Raw genomic sequence first — 19,920 nt, 5'->3', positions numbered from 1 at the left:
ACACTTGAGAATCACTACAACAGGCCCCTCCCCCAGAAGATCAACAAAATATCCAGCCAGGACGAAGTTCATCTATCAAGGAGAAAGCAGATTCAATTCCTAAGACAGCAGAGCAATTCCAGAGGAGGAGAAAGCAAAGCACGGAACTCATGGCTTTCTCCCCATGATTCTTTAGTCTTGCGGCTACTTCAATTTTTTTTTCTTTTTTCAATTTTTTTTTTCTTTTTTCAATTTTTTTTTCTTTTTTCTTTTTTCTTCTTCTGCTAAATTTTTTTAAAACTTTTACCCTTTTCTTTTTTAACGTTTTTTGACTAGTTCATCTAAATATATATATTTTTTCTTTCTTTTTTATATTTTTTTATTTGTTTTATTTTTTAAAATTTTTTCTTTTTTTTTTTTTCTTTTTTTTTCAGAACCTGTTTTTTATCCCCTTTCTCCCCCCCACAATTTGGGGTCTCTTCTGATTTGGTTACAGCGCATTTTTCTGGGGTCTTTGCCACCCTATTAGTAGTTTATTTGCTCCTTCATATCCTCTTATCTGGACAAAATGACAAGGCGGAAAAAATCACCACAAACAAAAGAACAAGAGACAGTACCGAAGGCTAGGGACCTAATAAGCACAGACATTGGTACTATGTCAGATCAAGAGTTCAGAATGACGATTCTGAACATTCTAGCCGGGCTCGAAAAAGGCATGGAAGATATTAGAGAAACCCTCTCTGGAGATATTAAAGCCCTTTCTGGAGAAATTAAAGAACTAAAATCTAACCAAGTTGAAATCAAAAAAGCTATTAATGAGGTGCAATCAAAAATGGAGGCTCTCACTGCTAGGATCAATGAGGCAGAAGAAAGAATTAGTGATATAGAAGACCAAATGACAGAGAATAAGGAAGCCGAGCAAAAGAGGGACAAACAGCTACTGGACCATGAGGGGAGAATTCGAGAGATAAGTGACACCATAAGACGAAACAACATTAGAATAATTGGGATTCCAGAAGAAGAAGAAACAGAGAGGGGAGCAGAAGGTCTATTGGAGAGAATCATTGGAGAGAATTTCCCTAATATGGCAAAGGGAACAAGCATCAAAATCCAGGAGATGCAGAGAACCCCCCTCAAAGTCAACAAGAATAGGTCCACACCCCGTCACCTAATAGTAAAATTTACAAGTCTTAGTGACAAAGAGAAAATCCTGAAAGCAGCCCGAGAAAAGAAGTCTGTAACATACAATGGTAAAAATATTAGATTGGCAGCAGACTTATCCACAGAGACCTGGCAGGCCAGGAAGAGCTGGCATGATATATTCAGAGCACTAAACGAGAAAAACATGCAGCCAAGAATACTCTATCCAGCTAGGCTATCATTGAAAATAGAAGGAGAGATCAAAATCTTCCAGGACAAACAAAAACTGAAAGAATTTGCAAACACCAAACCAGGTCTCCAGGAAATATTGAAAGGGGTCCTCTAAGCAAAGAGAGAGCCTAAAAGTAGTAGATCAGAAAGGTACAGAGACAATATACAGTAACAGTCACCTTACAGGCTACTAATGGCACTAAATTCATATCTCTCAATAGTTACCCTGAATGTTAATGGGCTAAATGCCCCAATCAAAAGACACAGGGTATCAGAATGGATAAAAAAACAAAACCCATCAGTATGTTGCCTACAAGAAACTCATTTTAGAAGCGAAGACACCTCCAGATTGAAAGTGAGGGGGTGGAAAACAATTTACCATGCTAATGGGCATCAGAAGAAAGCTGGGGTGGCAATCCTTATATCAGATCAATTAGATTTTAAGCCAAAGACTATCATAAGAGATGAGGAAGGACACTATATCCTACTCAAAGGGTCTGTCCAACAAGAAGATCTAACAATTTTAAATATCTATGCCCCTAACGTGGGAGCAGCCAACTATATCAACCAATTAATAACAAAATCAAAGAAACACATCAATAATAATACAATAATAGTAGGGGACTTTAACACTCCCCTCACTGAAATGGACAGATCATCCAAGCAAAAGATCAACAAGGAAATAAAGGCCTTAAATGACACACTGGACCAGATGGACATCACAGATATATTCAGAACATTTCATCCCAAAGCAACAGAATACACATTCTTCTCTAGTGCACATGGAACCTTCTCCAGAATAGATCACATCCTGGGTCACAAATCAGGTCTCAACCGGTATCAAAAGATTAGGATTATTCCCTGCATATTTTCAGACCACAATGCTCTGATGCTAGAACTCAATCACAAGACGAAAGCTGGAAAGAACCCAAATACATGGAGACTAAACAGCATCCTTCTAAAGAATGAATGGGTCAACCAGGAAATTAAAGAAGAATTGAAAAAATTCATGGAAACAAATGATAATGAAAACACAACAGTTCAAAATCTGTGGGACACAGCAAAGGCAGTCCTGAGAGGAAAATATATAGCGGTACAAGCCTTTCTCAAGAAACAAGAAAGGTCTCAAGTACACAACCTAACCCTACGCATAAAGGAGCTGGAGAAAGAACAAGAAAGAAACCCTAAACCCAGCAGGAGAAGAGAAATCATAAAGATCAGAGCAGAAATCAATGAAATAGAAACCAAAAAAACAATAGAAAAAATCAATGAAACTAGGAGCTGGTTCTTTGAAAGAATCAATAGGATTGATAAACCCCTGGCCAGACTCATCAAAAAGAAAAGAGAAAGGACCCAAATCAATAAAATCATGAATGAAAGAGGAGAGATCACAACTAACACCAAAGAAATACAGACAATTATAAGAACATACTATGAGCAACTCTACGCCAACAAATTGGACAATCTGGAAGAAATGGATGCATTCCTAGAGACATATAAACTACCACAACTGAACCAGGAAGAAATAGAAAACCTGAACAGGCCCATAACCAGTAAGGAGATTGAAACAGTCATCAAAAATCTCCAAACAAACAAAAGCCCAGGGCCAGATGGCTTCCCAGGGGAATTCTACCAAACATTTAAAGAAGAACTCATTCCTATTCTCCTGAAACTGTTCCAAAAAATAGAAATGGAAGGAAAACTTCCAAACTCATTCTATGAGGCCAGCATCACCTTGATCCCAAAACCAGACAAGGATCCCACCAAAAAAGAGAACTACAGACCAATATCCTTGATGAACACAGACGCAAAAATTCTCGCCAAAATACTAGCCAATAGGATTCAACAGTACATTAAAAGGATTATTCACCACGATCAAGTGGGATTTATTCCAGGGCTGCAGGGTTGGTTCAACATCCGCAAATCAATCAATGTGATAGAACACATTAATAAAAGGAAGAACAAGAACCATATGATACTCTCAATAGATGCTGAAAAAGCATTTGACAAAGTACAGCATCCCTTCCTGATCAAAACTCTTCAAAGTGTAGGGATAGAGGGCACATACCTCAATATTATCAAAGCCATCTATGAAAAACCCACCGCAAATATCATTCTCAATGGAGAAAAACTGAACGCTTTTCCATTAAGGTCAGGAACACGGCAGGGATGTCCATTATCACCACTGCTATTCAACATAGTATTAGAAGTCCTAGCCTCAGCAATCAGAAAACAAAAAGAAATTAAAGGCATCCAAATTGGTAAAGAAGAAGTCAAACTATCACTCTTCGCAGATGATATGATACTATATGTGCAAAACCCAAAAGACTCCACTCCAAAACTGCTAGAATTTGTCCAGGAATTCAGTAAAGTGTCAGGATATAAAATCAATGCACAGAAATCAGTTGCATTTCTGTACACCAACAACAAGACTGAAGAAAGAGAAATTAAGGAGTCAATCCCATTCACAATTGTACCCAAAACTATAAGATACCTAGGAATAAACCTAACCAAAGGGACTAAGAATCTATACACAGAAAATTATAAAGTACTCATGAAAGAAATTGAGGAAGACACAAAAAAAATGGAAAAATGTTCCATGCTCCTGGATTGGAAGAATAAATATTGTGAAAATGTCTATGCTACCTAAAGCAATCTACACATTTAATGCAATCCCTATCAAAATACCATCCATTTTTTTCAAAGAAATGGAACAAATAATCCTAAAATTTATATGGAACCAGAAAAGACCTCGAATAGCCAAAGGAATATTGAAGAACAAAGCCAAAGTTGGTGGCATCACAATTCCGGACTTCAAGCTCTATTACAAAGCTGTCATCATCAAGACAGCATGGTACTGGCACAAAAACAGACACATAGATCAGTGGAACAGAATAGAGAGCCCAGAAATCGACCCTCAACTCTATGGCCAACTCATCTTCGACAAAGCAGGAAAGAATGTCCAATGGAAAAAAGACAGCCTCTTCAATAAATGGTGCTGGGAAAATTGGACAGCCACATGCAGAAAAATGAAATTGGACCACTTCCTTACACCACACACGAAAATAGACTCCAAATGGATGAAGGACCTCAATGTGAGAAAGGAATCCATCAAAATCCTTGAGGAGAATGCAGGCAGCAACCTCTTCGACCTCAGCCGCAGCAACATCTTCCTAGGAACAACGGCAAAGGCAAGGGAAGCAAGGGCAAAAATGAACTATTGGGATTTCATCAAGATCAAAAGCTTTTGCACAGCAAAGGAAACAGTTAACAAAACCAAAAGACAGCTGACAGAATGGGAGAAGATATTTGCAAACGACATATCAGATAAAGGGCTAGTATCCAAAATCTATAAGGAACTTAGCAAACTCAACACCCAAAGAACAAACAATCCAATCAAGAAATGGGCAGAGGACATGAACAGACATTTCTGCAAAGAAGACATCCAGATGGCCAACAGACACATGAAAAAGTGCTCCACGTCACTCGGCATCAGGGAAATACAAATCAAAACCACAATGAGGTATCACCTCACACCAGTCAGAATGGCTAAAATTAACAAGTCAGGAAATGACAGATGCTGGAGAGGATGTGGAGAAAGGGGAACCCTCCTCCACTGTTGGTGGGAATGCAAGCTGGTGCAACCACTCTGGAAAACAGCATGGAGGTTCCTCAAAATGTTGAAAATAGAACTACCCTATGACCCAGCAATTGCACTACTGGGTATTTACCCTAAAGATACAAACATAGTGATCCGAAGGGGCACGTGTACCCGAATGTTTATAGCAGCAATGTCTACAATAGCCAGACTATGGAAAGAACCTAGATGTCCATCAACAGATGAATGGATCAAGAAGATGTGGTATATATACACAATGGAATACTATGCAGCCATCAAAAGAAATGAAATCTTGCCATTTGCGACGACGTGGATGGAACTAGAGCGTATCATGCTTAGTGAAATAAGTCAATCGGAGAAAGACAACTATCATATGATCTCCCTGATATGAGGACATGGAGAAGCAACATGGGGGGATAGGGGGATAGGAGAAGAATAAATGAAACAAGATGGGATTGGGAGGGAGACAAACCATAAATGACTCTTAATCTCACAAAACAAACTGGGGGTTGCTGGGGGGAGGTGGGATTGGGAGAGGGGGAGCGGGCTATGGACATTGGGGAGGGGAGGCGAACCATAAGAGACTATGGACTCTGAAAAACAACCTGAGGGTTTTGAAGGGTCAGGGGTGGGAGGTTGGGGGAACAGGTGGTGGGTAATGGGGAGGGCACGTTTTTCATGGAGCACTGGGTGTTGTGCAAAAAGAATGAATACTGTTACGCTGAAAAAATAAATAAAATGGAAATAAAATGGCAACAACAACAAAAAAAATCCTTTTGGCATCTTTTGATCGTAATTTTTGGTTTCTAGGGAAGATCCTTTAAGTCACGAATCTACTCCCTGACCCTATGTTCTCTATCCCTCGGGACCAGCTCAAATGTCACATCTTCTTGTGAGGCTTGCCCCAAATTCCCAGGGCAAATGAGTGATTCTCTTCTCTATGCATACCTAATTTTTTGGGCATGCGGCCACTATTTTCATACTACATTGTTGTAAGTTACTTACCTATCTAGATTACTCACAAAATCATAAGCTCCTTAAGGGCAGCAACTGTGTCTTATATTCTTTGTAGCTCCATTATCTGGAACACTGGCAAGCACCTGGCAGGTATTATCAGTAGAGGTGACCCTTGAACAGCGCACATGTGAACTGTGCAGGTCTACTTAAGATTTAGATTTGTTTCAATAAATACAGAACTGCAAATATATTTTCTCTTTCTTATGAATTTCTTAATAACATTTTCTTTCCTCTAGCTTACTTTTTTTAAGGATTTATTTATTTGAGACTAAGAGCACGTGTGGCCAAGAGAGAGAGAGGAAGCACAAGTCAGGGGAGGAGTAGAGGGAGAGGGAGGAGTAGAGGGAGAGGGAGAAGCAAACTCCCGCTGAGCAGGGAGCTTGATGCCGAGCTCAATCCTAGGACTCCAGGATCATGACCTGAGCTGAAGACAGATGGTTAACCGACTGAGCCACCCAGGGGCCCCTCTAGCTTAGTTCTTTGTAGGAATACACTATATAACATAAACATAACATTTTGTAAGAATACACATATAACATAAAAATACATGTTAATCGACAGTTTATGTTCTTGGTAGGTCTTCTGGTCAACAGAACACTATTAAGGAAAGAACAATGTTAATAATAGTTACGTTTTGGCGGGAGGGGCGTAGTTAAAAGTTATACACAGATTTTCAACTGTGGGGAGGTCCATGCCTCTGACACCTACACTGTTCAAAAGTCAATTATACACTGCAGAAATGAATGACCAACATAGTAATCAAAAGCTGTTGGCCTGAGGTCCTTAAGTAAAGCAGAAGTGGTAATGGACAGAAAAAGAAAGATCACAAAGCTTTTTTTTTTTTTTTTTTTTTTTTTGAGAATTTCTGCTTCTGCTCATGGAGGATTATGACTGGAAGGCATAGTAGCAACTAAACAACTAGAAACCAGACCAAAAATATGACGCACTCTTTTCAGATATTGTATCACAGGCAGTGTAGGGCTTTGATCCCTGACAGAAGGAAAACAAGCAAGTCCTATCATTTCCCCAGATTGTTAGTGAAAAGCAGTCTCCAAGATGCAGATAGACCGGGTCGGGATATATCCATAAAGAGCCCAGTGGACTTAGTGCGTTGAAGAGAGAGAATGTGGAGTTTAGAGACTAAGGGATCAGAGTTCACATAACAGAAACTGAGAAAGGAGAGCACTCAATAAAAGAGCCCTTCGGGTAACTGCACAAGGCACCCTTGAGTCTCCAGATGCACACTAAGCTATAGGAGGTAAAATTCCCCAAGGCTGGAGAAAGAACTAAAGGAAAACAGTAGGCCAAACCATTTCTTAAATTAACACAGGGCTAAGAGTCCAAATTTCCACAGGCCAGAGTGGAGGGCCTTCAAATACATGGGCAACAGGTAAAGCACTCAGAAGGCTACTGCCTTAGTAGAAAAGCTAGCTAACCTTGACTAAGGCTGTTCTGGATAAGCCACAACAAAAACATAAAGGCAAATTCATAAAGAGTCAAATTGATTACAAGTAATTTTATGCCTAATAAAGTCCAATATACTTTCAAGGAACAAAGCAAAATCTAATGCCCAGAAACACAAAATATAAAATGCTTGGCATACAATAAAAAAATTTCTAGGTATGCAAAGAAGTAGGAAAATATGACCTGTAATACAGAGAAACTTCCATTCAATAAAAAACAGATCCAGAAATGATGGACCATCAGTCAAGAGTTAAAATATTATGATAAATAGACCCTTTATGTTAAAAAAGTAGAGGAGAACATGAGCATAATATGCAAAGCAATGAAGACTTTTTTAAAAGGAGGGGAGGTACATCTAAAGCTGAAAAAATACAATTATCTGTAATTAAAATTCACTGGATAGAATTCAGAACAGTATTTCAGACGTGACAGAAAATAAAAGGCCACTAAACCTGGAAACACATCAATAAAATTATCCGAAGTAAGGACATAAAGGAGAGAGACAAAAAAATGAATGAATAAATAAATAAAAATTGAAAGGTGCATCAGTGATCAGTGACCTGTGAGACAACATCAAGTAGTTTAACATAGAAAATGGAGTCCCACAAAAACAAGGGGTGGGGGCAGAAAAATACTGGAAGAAATAATAGCAAAATATTTGATAAAGATTATAAACCTACAGATCAAAGAACGTTTAGAACACATCAGTGTGAACTTAGCATTTTCAATATATACAGATAAACAAATACAGACAAGTATAAATATGTGTATTATGTATATACATACATATATAGATTTCCTTGTGAAATCCACCGAGAAGGCCTAAGAGTGATTTTTAAATACCACTCTCCACTAAAAGAACCAGGGCTCCTGGTGAAATGCCTGATTCTAGGGCTGGAGCCAAGGAAGAGAAGGAAAATTCTGGAATATTAATTTGCACCAGGAAGTAAAAACATGTTCAAAGAATAATGAGAGTATGTCAAAAGGACACAGTAAGCTACAACCAACAATGTTCCAACTGGTTAAATTTGGAGCATTTTTTTTTTCCAAGATTTTATTTTTTCAAATAATCTTTATACCCAACGTGGAGCCCAAACCCACAACACCAGGACCGAGAGTTGCACACTCCACCAACTGAACTAGCCAGGAACCCCCAAATTTGGAGCATTTTGAGATTAAAAATAAATAAGATTATAATTCATCAAATAAAACAAGAATTTACCATTCCACATGGACTTAAATAAATACATAAATAAATAAATGGAGAGGCAAGAAAGTGCTTTCTGGTGGTGGGATGTAGAAGGAAGGATAAAGGTAGAAAAATCACTACTTGGCGACTGTCTCTGTGTAATTAATTCTAACAAGAAACAGCAATGGATATTATAACCAGTGAAGGAGAAAGTGTGTTGAGAAAAGAGATTTCACAGAGTCCCACAATATCTCCTCAAAAATTTACCAAAAGGGGCACCTGGGTGGCTTAGTGGGTTAATCCTCTGCTTTGGGCTCAGGTCATGATCTCAGGGTCCTGGAATCGAGCCCCACACTGGGCTCTCTGCTCAGCAGGGAGCCTGCTTCCCCCTTTCTCTGCCTGCCTCCCTGCCTACTTGTGATCTCTGGGTCAAATAAATAATTAAAATCTTAAAAAACTAAAATTAAAAAAAAAACTTACCAAAAAAGAGGCAAAAATTTGATAATGAAATTGGGCAAAGATTTATCTTCATATAAAGAAAAACAGAAAGGACTTATCTCCAGTTGATCTGCACTGCAAGAAATGCTACAAGAAGGTCTTTGGACTAAAAATAAGTAACATCAAAGAGAAACCTGAATCTACGGAAAGGAATTAAGAATTCCAGAAATGGTAAATATGTGGGGAGACATAACATTCAATATATGGTTTTTTTTTCTCTTAATTTCTTTAAAAGATATGTGATTGTTTAAAATAAATATATATTGTTAAATATATATTTAACATGATACAATATATGTTTTGTATATAGTAAACATATTTTATATATAAATATATAAACTACACATTTATATATAAGTAATATCTATAAACAGCACATGGGATTCCTAGCATATGGAGATGCACTAATACGACAACTATAGCAATAGTTGCAATATATAGCAATAGGGATAAATGGAACCACTCCATTGAAAGGGTCTTATGTTTTATAAGAAGTGGTAGAATATCATCTCCATGTAAACTATGATGTTAAAGATGTGTATAATGGGGTGCCTGCCTCACTTAGTTGGTGGAGTGTGTGACTCTTGATCTCAGGGTTGTGAGTTCAAGCCCCACACTGGGTGCAGAGATACCTCAAAAATAAAATCTTTAAAAAAAAAGATGTATATTATAATTCCTAGAGCAACCACTAAAAAAAAAAAAAAATGCAAAAGAATGCAATTGAGAAAGATAACAAAGGGGACACCTGGGTGGCTCAGTTGGTTAAGTGTCTGCCTTTGGCTCAGGTCATAATCCTAGGGTCCTGGGATTGAGTCCCACATACGGATCCTTGCTCAGCAGGAAGCCTGCTTCTCCCTCTGCCTGCCACTCCCCCTGCTTGTTCTCTCTCGCTCTCTGACAAATAAATTTTTAAAAACATCGTATTTTTTAAAGCTAACAGAGAAGTTAAAATGGAATACTAAAAAAATTCAGTTGATTCAAAAAAGTCAGAAGGAGGAACCAAAAGCAGACCACACAAATAGAAAATGAAGAACAGGGGTGCCTGAGTGGCTCAGTCAATTAGGCGTCTGCCTTCGGCTCAGGTCATGATCCCAGGGTCCTGGCAATAAGCCCTGTGGCAGGCTCCCTGCTCAGCAAGGGTCTGCTTCTCCCTCTTCCTCTGTGCGCACGCGCTCTCTCTCTCTCTTTCTCTAGTAAATAAATAAAATCTTAAGAAAGAAAGAAGAAAATGAAGAACAAATAGTAGACCTGAATCCAACTAGATCAATTTACACCCCAATTAAAAGACAGACTGCGCAACCCCTTCAGGTCCCCTTCCTCCTTGGGAGCTTTGTACTATCACTCAATAAACCTTGGTTTGCTGTCCCCCCACCCCCCAAAGGCAGACTGCATGCACAGGTACAGAAGTAAGGCTCAACTATGTAAACCGTCTACAAGAGATGCACTTTATTTCTATTTTTTAACTAATTAATTTATTTGCCAGAGAGAGAAAGTGTGCACCAGCAGGGGGAGCGGCAGGCAGAGGGAGAAGTAGGCTCCCAGCTGAGCAATGAGCTCGATGCTGGACTTGATCCCAGGACCCTGAGATCATGACCTGAGCCTAAGGCACTTAACCAAATGAACCACTCAGGTGTCCCAAGAGATGCACTTTAAAGACACAAACATATAAAAATAGGAAAAGAAATATACTATGCACACAATAAGTGTAAGAGAACTGGAGTGGCTGTATTAACATAAAACAAAACAGACTTCAAGACAGAAGATAATGCCATAGATAGAAGGGTAAATTCATAATAACAAAAGGGCCAATATAATAAACATTAATGTATGCAAGCTTAATAAGAAACCTCCAAAAGACTGGGAGAATAAAAGGCATAGACAAACACAATCACAGCTGGAGCTTTTAACACCTTTAAGTGGTAGAACTCATTAAATACCGTTAACCACACCTTAATGTAAAACACTACACCCAACAACTGCACAACACATTCTTTTCAAGTGTACATGAATGTGTCTCATTCACCTAATAAAATAAGGTCCTATAAATGCTTGGTGAATGAAAGGAACCAGTACACACATATAGGTGGAAGCTGGGGCGTGCTGAATTTAAAATAACACTTGGTTGTACTGACCAGTCTACCCTTGAGAAACAGACAAGAAGCTGAAGCCAAGGTGCGCCTGGGTGGCGCAGTTGATTAAGCGGCTGACCCTTGATTTTGGCTCAGGTCATGATCTCAAGGTCTTGGGCTCTGCACTTACCACAGCCTGCTTATCTCTCTCTTTCTGCCCCTCCCCCCACTCATGTTCTTTATCTAATAAATAAATAAAATCTTTTTAAAAAAGTGAAGCTGATGTTGTAGACTTAGAATCATCTAGACGTCTATATTTCAAAATAAAGCTCTTAGAACCTCAGTTCTTCAAACGTACTAGGCAATGCTGTGAAAAGAACAGAGGATAGCAAGTGGGTCCAAAAAACCAGAACACAATGTTGGGGGTGGATGATAAAGCTATAGGTTTAATAAGTGAAACAGAAACTTAAATATGGATAAGAAGAAAAGAATGTAGACTGAGAAAAACTTGAAGCATGAAGAAAGACCACTTCAAAATAACCCTCCAAAACAAATGTTAATGAAACAATATATGTGAGAGCCAGACCACAGAACCTCAAGACTGGAAAAGGTAGAAAGGACATGGTGACAGTGTGTAGTGGTCACAGGGTCTATAAATCTGGCAACAGAAATAAGAAGTGAAAACATTGTAGCAGGAGGGGTAATGGAGTCAAAAGAAGGTATTTTCGTGTTTTCCATTTAAAAGATGGGAAGAGGGGCACCTGGGTGGCTCAGTAGGTTAAAGCCTCTGCCTTCGGCTCAGGTCATGATCTCGGGGTCCTGGGATCGAGTCCTGCATCGGGCTCTCTGCTCAGTGGGGAGCCTGCTTCCCTTCCTCTCTCTCTCTCTGCCTACTTGTGATCTCTGTCAAATAAATAAAATCTTTTAAAAAAATAAAATAAAATAAAAGATGGGAAGATCGTGGGGGGTGCCTGGGTGGCTCAGTCGATTGAGCCTCTGACTCTCAATTTTGGCTCAGGTCATGATCTCAGGGTCATGAGAGGGAGCTCCGCATCAGGGTTCCAGTGTGGAGTCCAAGTCTTCTTGAGATCATCTCTCTCCCTCTGCCCCTCCCTCTGCTCATGCACTCGCTCACTCTCTCAATAAATAAAATCTTAAAAAAAAAAAAAAGATGGGAAGATCTATGTATAGGCACAAGAGAAAAGAGGCACACTAAGCTAGATGCTAAAGATATGGAAAGTACTGGCAAATGGAGAAAAAAGTGAAATGGAAAGACAGTAAATTTCAGAGAGGCAGACATATCTGCTCTGAGATTTGATGGAAAGAAACAAGAATGGAGGCATGCACAGATGAACTGGAAAAAAGTGAGACTGCTCTTGCAAAATGGCTCTGCCTTCTCAGTTGGTTTAAAGGGATCATTCTGCCTAGTACTTCCAGCTCTTCTGAGTAAGGCTATCACTCTGCTGGTTAACAGCCATGTTTAAAAGGTTAACTGAAGAGGCTACTACATACAAACAATCTACAAGGTAATCGGGAATATAGCATCAATTTTTCAAATATGGTATTCGGGGAGGGGGGGAAGAGACTCTCAGGATCAACCCTAGCTTAGGAGTCACCTTTACACCATTCAGAGAAGATCAAGCTCTAAAATCCATTCTCTCAGTGCCCCTGGGTGGCTCAGTGGGTTAAGCCTCTGCCTTCGGCTCAGGTCATGATCTCAGGGTCCTGGGATCGAGTCCTGCATCGGGCTCTCTGCTCAGCGGGGAGCCTGCTTCTCCTGCTCTCTCTGCCTGCCTCTCTGCCTACCTGTAATCTCTGTCTGTCAAATAAATAAATAAATAAAATCCTTAAAAAAAAAAAAAAATCCATTCTCTCTTCCCCTCCTTTGGCATTACCATTTCCAAAACAGAGATAAGGTCTGACAGCTGGCAAAGACATATGTCTCATGAATACTAAGACTCTCCACTTTTATTTTATTTGTCCAGCTAAGAAATAAGTGGGTGAGAAAGATGTATATAAACTGATCACTTGAAATGTAGCTCCCTTGTGTTCTCCTTACTACCGTCTTCCATTGATTCATTCCTTCCCAGCTCCAGCCCCATGCACTAATTCTCAATGTTCCATGTGATTTGAGCTCCTTCACTGTGTTCCATGAGATTCTGCTCCACCAAGAAAAGGCCCAGACTATTTTTTTCACTGTCAAAATCTATTTCACATACATCATGTTCTTAACAACCACAGAACTGCCAACAAAACTGCTTAGTGTCAGTACCTTACACTGTCTATGTCTGACTTTCTTTGCGTGTAACAAGGACAGTTTCTTCCTTGGGCAGCTCAATCTTAGGTTATGTCCAAAGTCAGTTACAAAAATGGTAAGTCAGTTGCAGAGAAGGTCATATACACACACGTGTATGTGTACACATATTCATTATTACAAGTGAATAGCAAAATTACATAACTTTTATACATAAAATATCAATTTTGCATTTCTCTTGTGAATAGTTCATTTCTATAGATAGACAAAGTCATGTGATTCATCAAAAAAATGTAAGTGGTTGAATTTTAAGTAAGATTTATAGGGCTTGTTTAACCCTGGGAATCTATCATCAAATCTACATTTTGCTTTTGTGTTCTGTTGTGGCCATTTATTGTTCTTTGTAATTTTATAGTTTTTCATTATCCAGTAAATGCTTTACACTTCAAAATAAATTGCTAATTCAGAGACTTCTATGAAAAACAGAAATTCTTTTGGCTTTAATAGAAAGAGGAACAGATATTTGGCACCAGTATAGAGTATAACTTATATGCTGGTATATTAATCCCAAAGGGTGAAGACCAAGGAAAGAATCTGCTTGCTCATTAAAAATGCAAACATTACCTCAGTCATACGAATAGCCCCTAAACTCGCCCAGCTACTGCCTCTGCAGATCACCCACCAACATTAGCACTACATCACATGACATTATGGAACAATAGTGAACTCTGTGGAATACTTGAATATATTGTTTTGAAAGAATAAACTGTCATTAACTTGAATAAAAAGCTTTCTGAAATCAGACCTGGGGGGGTACAGCCCTCACTGTGTGGCCTTTTTACTACTTTGAGAAATAGCCTCATCCTGAAAGCAGGAAAGGATGAAAAAAAGAGATTAGAGTATAAAGGCAACAGTGATGAGTGGCCCCTCCAGCTGCCCAGCAGGCAGACAGCAGGGCTCTAAATTACCAGGCAGAACAATGTTAAAGCAGAAGGCTCTGTCACAAATGCTGCACCTAAAAATCCAAACAACCCCATACCCACTAACCTATTTTCTTTTACAGCCTAGTGAGCTTTATAACTGGCTTCCCTAGAATTAGAAACAGTCTTATTCTAGGTACAAAACAGTGCAAAACTCGATGTCCTGATGCCATCCTGAGATGAGCTATCCCTTCTAGCCAGGTGACCTGAGGTAATGCATTCACGCTTTCTAGGCCTCAATGTTTTAATCTATAAAATGGGAAGAATAATAACATCACGCAGAGGTAAAGGAGGGAGGGGAGGGGCCAACCCCTACTATTATAATTATACTTATTATTTTCACCAAACTGTCCCCTCTGCCTGTCTTTTCTAATCACGAAGAGGGTTCCTCTTCACCAGTGAAACACCAGCACTCACTTAAATGCTTGCTGGCTTTTTTTGTTCCCTGTGGTCTGGCCCCTGCCATGTGCTGCCACTTCTCTCTCATGCCACCCTCGGAAAGTAATTTCTCCATTAGCCAAATCTCAAATGGCCTCTTCACTGCAACCTGCCCCTTAGGTGCCTTCCTCTCTCTTACACACCTATTCTCAATGTTCTCAACTACCAGCGTTCACGAGGGGGAAAATAAAGCCAGGGCAACAGAGCCAATGGGGAGCCAATTTAAATCCAGGTGTCAATGCCACCAAGTCCAACTGCATTGCATTAACTACACTGTGATAATTATTCACGGTTAGGGTTCCTGGTGATGATTTTAAATCTGAGGTTAGTTTCCCTGAACACCAAGCTTTCTAGATGCTTCCTTTACTAGTCAATTCATCACCATAAAATAAGAACTGTATTTCCAATGCTTAGAAAAGAAACACTATCCAAGGAAGTTATTAAATATATCTCAAAATGCCAGGAGGTTTTTGGGTTTTTGCTTGTTTTTAGCATTTCCCTAAAGTGAGGACAAATATTGGCCACATAAAGGTCTCACCCAGGACTAGAAGACTTTGGGGGAACACAGTTAACAGGGAGAAGAGGCATGAGTCTGGGTGCTTGTGGGCAGTCCTATGTGCATGTCCAGAAGGCCTAGAGTACAGAATACAAGTGTCCACCTCTAAGTTTCTACAAGTAAATTAAATCTGATTGTCTTTTAATCTGATGGTACAAAGACACGTGGAGATGGAAATTTCATTAATGTTGACTTCTCTGGAGAATCACATTATCCATCAAAATAATGAAAACTATTAAGATGGGGAACAGGATGTAACGTGTTGTTTCAGGTAAGAACCAAAGAGTTTCCCAAAGTCTAACATTGAGACCTGTGGGAAAACGAAAGCTTGTATTTCCTCACCTGTAAAGCAGATGAGGTACTGGGAAGAATGAGATGCTATATGGCATCTATAAAGCACTGTTTGTTTTTATTTTTGTTTTTTTTAGGTATAGTGCAGAATAGTGTAGCAAGTATATGACATCAGTTCAAGTTCAACCTATCTGCCAACTATCTGATCTGACACAATCATTCAAACACATTTAACAACAAGGATTACAAGGGGATGGCGTGTGTGTGTGTGTGTGTGTGTGTGTGTGTGTGTGTGTGTGTGTATGGAGGGGGTATCTTCTAATACATATAGCTATATAAATTTAAGAAGTTTTATATTGTACCAGGTTAAGTAAACCAGGGCCTTATGTTCATTTATATTTTCTAATCTTTTGCAAAACTGAGCATCCAACTCTTGATTTTGGCTCAGGTCATGATCTCAGGATCAAGCCCCGCATCCAGCTCCCCACTCCTCTGGAAGTCTGCTTGTCTCTCTCTCCCTCTGCCCACCACCCCCCACCCTGCCCCATACAGCTCACGCATGCTCACTCACACTCTCTCAATAAACAAATCTTTTAAAAATGCAAATAAAAAAAGGTAACTCTACCTCAGTATACACTAATCAATATATGCTAATCCTCTCATACACCCTCTCCTCTCATACAAAATGGTTGTCAGGATTAATTTTATCAAGGATAATAGAGGTTTTCTTCATGGATCTGAAGTAGTCAAGCCATAGTCCAGAGCACAAATAAGACGAAAATCTTTTCATAGAAATATAACAAGTAAAGGCTAGCTCCAACATCATTCATTCATTCATTTACTCAGTCCCCACTTTATATCAGGCTCTATTCCAAGTCCTATGATTCAACAGTGAACAAAACACAGAAAGTTCTTACCATCATAAAGCTCACATTCTAAAAGGGAAACACAGACACTACACAAACAAGTAAGCTACACAGCAGATCAATGATGATTATTAGAGAAAAACAGCCAAAAGGGTTTCAGTTCTAAATAGGGCAGCCAAGGAAGGCTTCACCAAAAAGATGCCATTTAAGTAAAGACCTAAAGGAGATGAGGAAGGCACATGGCCATCTGGGGAGAGTAGTGTGGCTATGTGATCTTTCAAGCAGGTCCAGATAAGACAAAACCCAAGTTCTTACCTTTCAAAAGCGGCTGGAAGGTTGGAATCTCTTGCAACTTGATGACATCGGGATCATTGCTGACATTCCGTGAGGGCTGGGAGCCTGGAGCTACAACCACGATATCGTCCATCTTGGCTCTATGCTTTGCTGGAGAAGGGGTCACTAAAAGTAAAGTTACACTGCTCAGGAGTTGCATGTTAGTTACCCCCCTCTGCCTCGTCAGAGCTTTTTTTATTATAGTCATTAAAAAGAATATTTTTACACACACAAAAAATGCTAACTGTGGTTAACCTGCAGTGGGGGCTGGAAAGGGCAGATGAATCATAGGGGAACCTCTATTTTCTACTAAAAAAAAAAAACCAAACCCCTTAAACATTACAGGAACCTACATGTACGAAATTGCTTTTATCATTAAAAATATCTTATTTTTCAGCACCCAAAAATATAGGTATGTTGCGTTTTTATAATTTTTATTTCTTCGATCCTACTGACATTGTCCCTATATTACCAATGAGAAAATGAGGGTACAAAATTAGGCTGTGACCCGTCCAAAGTCAAGAGTGCTAGAGAAAGAAGAAAGGAATTGAAAGTCAACGGGATATTGGTATACGTGGCCTATGCCTGTGAAACTGAGGTTGCAAGCTGTCTAGCTGCCTTATCGCAGCAAGCCAGGTATATTTAAAAGATACTATCTATGGGGGAAAAAATCCTGGTTCTCAACTCTGCATGTTGGGTCTATTCCTGAGGCACCAGACCCCTCACCCTTACAGTTACAGGCATTAATCCAAGAAGGGCAGAAATAAATGGTAGGTTCATTCTATGCTGAGGCCAAATTCAGAAATTTGTGGGACTGCTAGACAGGCAGGTCAATTTCAGGTCCCTTGAGAGAAAATAAAGCATTTGTAGGGAACGGATTCAACCTCCAACAACTTCCTAGACTAAAATATCCTCCTCTTCTCAAATATCTTCCTGGTTAGGGCAAGAATAAACCTTTAAAGCAGTTCACCCTCTAGAAGATAGTATTCGAAAGCTCATCATAGTCTTGTCTAAAAGGCTAATGCTGGGATGTCACAGAACTGGCCCAACACCTGGAGACCAGAGTCTCCTGTGGCCTGGCATTCACTCTTGTAGAATCTCTGCTACTTTTACTGCTTTTCAAGAAGTTATCTCTTAACCTCTTTTGGTAATTTCCCTAACATGTCACAAATCCTAAGCCAGAAATCTTTTCTCCTACAAATTGAATGATTTCTTCTTCCCCAAATCCCAACGGAAAACAGACTTCACTGGGTTCTAGCTAACCTCTATCACCTTGCCTATAAAATGGGACAGTAAGGATTAAACGTAGATGCACGTAAACCACTCAGCACAGGGGAATCAGCAAATTCTAATCTATGCCACTGGTTAGTAGGCTACAATATTAGAATTCATGCTGGTGATCAGCAGGTGAGCAAGCATATTAAAAAGATGCCACACTTCTTCCCCTCAAATATGTTTCTGGACATAAGGCAAAGGATTACCAATTATTACTGTATTTTCTGTACCAGATAAAATATTCTGGGCCTTCCAAGGAAATAGTAGGATGTAGCAAAGCTAGTAGATGCTGCTCACCATTAAAAGCTGTTCCAATCTAGCCCCCAAAATGAGGGTCTGAACTAGTCTTGAAGGACACACTTCAGTGTGGAATAACCCTAGATCTGTCAGTTTCTACGTTTCTGAATTACAGATTCTACCATGCAGAGAACAGTTCTATGTATTTAAAGACAGTTGTGGATCCTAAGATTATCGAGCACCTCTCATTCTCCATCTGTAAAAAGGGGTTCAAAATTTCCTAATATATACAAATACTGAATCATCAGATCCTACACCTGGAAGTAATAGGTTATATTTAGGCTCCAGATTAATCCAATTTGGATTAGCAACTCGAGTGTATCCAGAGCAGTCCCAGCTGTCCTACGGTTGTGGCTAATAATAAAAAATAAAAAAAAGCATATGATCCTCAATTAAGCATCAGCTGTTTTATTCATTGAGTGCTTACCATATTCCTAGCACAATAATCCTCCCATTCCTATCTGAAACGCTGGGAGAAATCTTAGAAATTCGAACGGGGAAAAAACAAAGCTGGCTGACTCCTATAATATTAATATTAGAAAGGGAGTTGAGACACCTTCTCAAACGAAAATGCAGTTTCTGGAGATGTTTGCACCCAAGGGTTCAAAGCGATGGTACACCTGTCACACATCCCTTCTGAAAAGGAACCTCTAAGACCCGCTTTAAGAAGGAACATGTTCTTGGGGGTCCTGTCCATGATCCATGCACGGTGCGAGCCAAATCTCACGGTGTCAGTCGTAAGTACTAACGCCAAAAATTAATTAGGTCGTCCTGTAAAGAGGAGGCGGAGCTGGGAGAAAACAGCTGCTTTGAAAATAAGTAACAGGCATGGGCGCACACGCTGGTTTAGCTTGCAGCCAGCCACAGGCACTCACTCCCATCAGGGGAAATGACGGCTAGGACAGACGGTGACTTTTTTCTCTTTTTTCAAGAAAAAGGCATGGTGAGGGCTCTCTGTGCGTTCCTGTCCGCGGCCCCAGTCCCCACTAGGCTGCGCGGCAGCCCGCTCCGCAAGCAGACAGGGCCGGCTGGAGGAGGGTGGAAGTTAGGACACCGACCTGAGGAGTTCAGATCGTTGGGTCGGCTCTCGACCTCGGAGCTCTGCTCACTGCCCATCGTGCCGGCAGCGGTGGAACGGCGGGCCAGGCGGTCACCGCTCTGGCGGCGGGACGACCTGGCAGGGGCCGGGGACAGGGACAGAGATGCTACACCGAGTGTGGGCACTGCTGCAGGGCCGACCTGTGGAGACCGCGCGCCCGGCCCACGCGGCGGGGGAGGGGAGGCCCTGTTTGGGGAACAGACGCGCAAGGAAGCGCAGCTCGGCTGCACGAAGCTCGCCGGCTTTCTTCGGGGGACCCTAAATGGAGGAGGTGGAGAATGCCCAGCTTCAGCCGCGCCGGCTGCCGACGGGCGGCGCCGCTTTC

The 19,920-nt window shown here is 40.3% G+C and overlaps 1 protein-coding gene across 2 annotated transcripts in view; it reads right to left on the bottom strand.

Moving 5' to 3' along the window:
- BORCS5 (BLOC-1 related complex subunit 5) overlaps positions 1–19,920 on the bottom strand; it is a 108,195-nt gene that overhangs the window by 88,210 nt on the left and 65 nt on the right. Inside the window, exons 1-2 of one of the 2 annotated variants that reach the window (XM_046013925.1) lie at positions 19,555–19,918; positions 16,907–17,050 (exon numbers count right to left, since the gene is read on the bottom strand). In XM_046013925.1, the coding sequence (XP_045869881.1) occupies positions 16,907–17,050; positions 19,555–19,612 (202 nt within the window). In that variant the 5' untranslated portion in view covers positions 19,613–19,918. Of the gene's footprint in view, positions 1–16,906; positions 17,051–19,554; positions 19,919–19,920 lie in introns of those variants that run through there. The other variant, XM_046013926.1, reaches the window with a different exon arrangement.

The sequence above is a fragment of the Meles meles genome, chromosome 7 (assembly GCF_922984935.1).
Source record: "Meles meles chromosome 7, mMelMel3.1 paternal haplotype, whole genome shotgun sequence".
In the NCBI taxonomy this organism is placed as follows: Eukaryota; Metazoa; Chordata; class Mammalia; order Carnivora; family Mustelidae; genus Meles; species Meles meles.
Note: the sequence above shows the minus strand (reverse complement) of the source record. Positions and strands in the feature narration are given on the sequence as shown.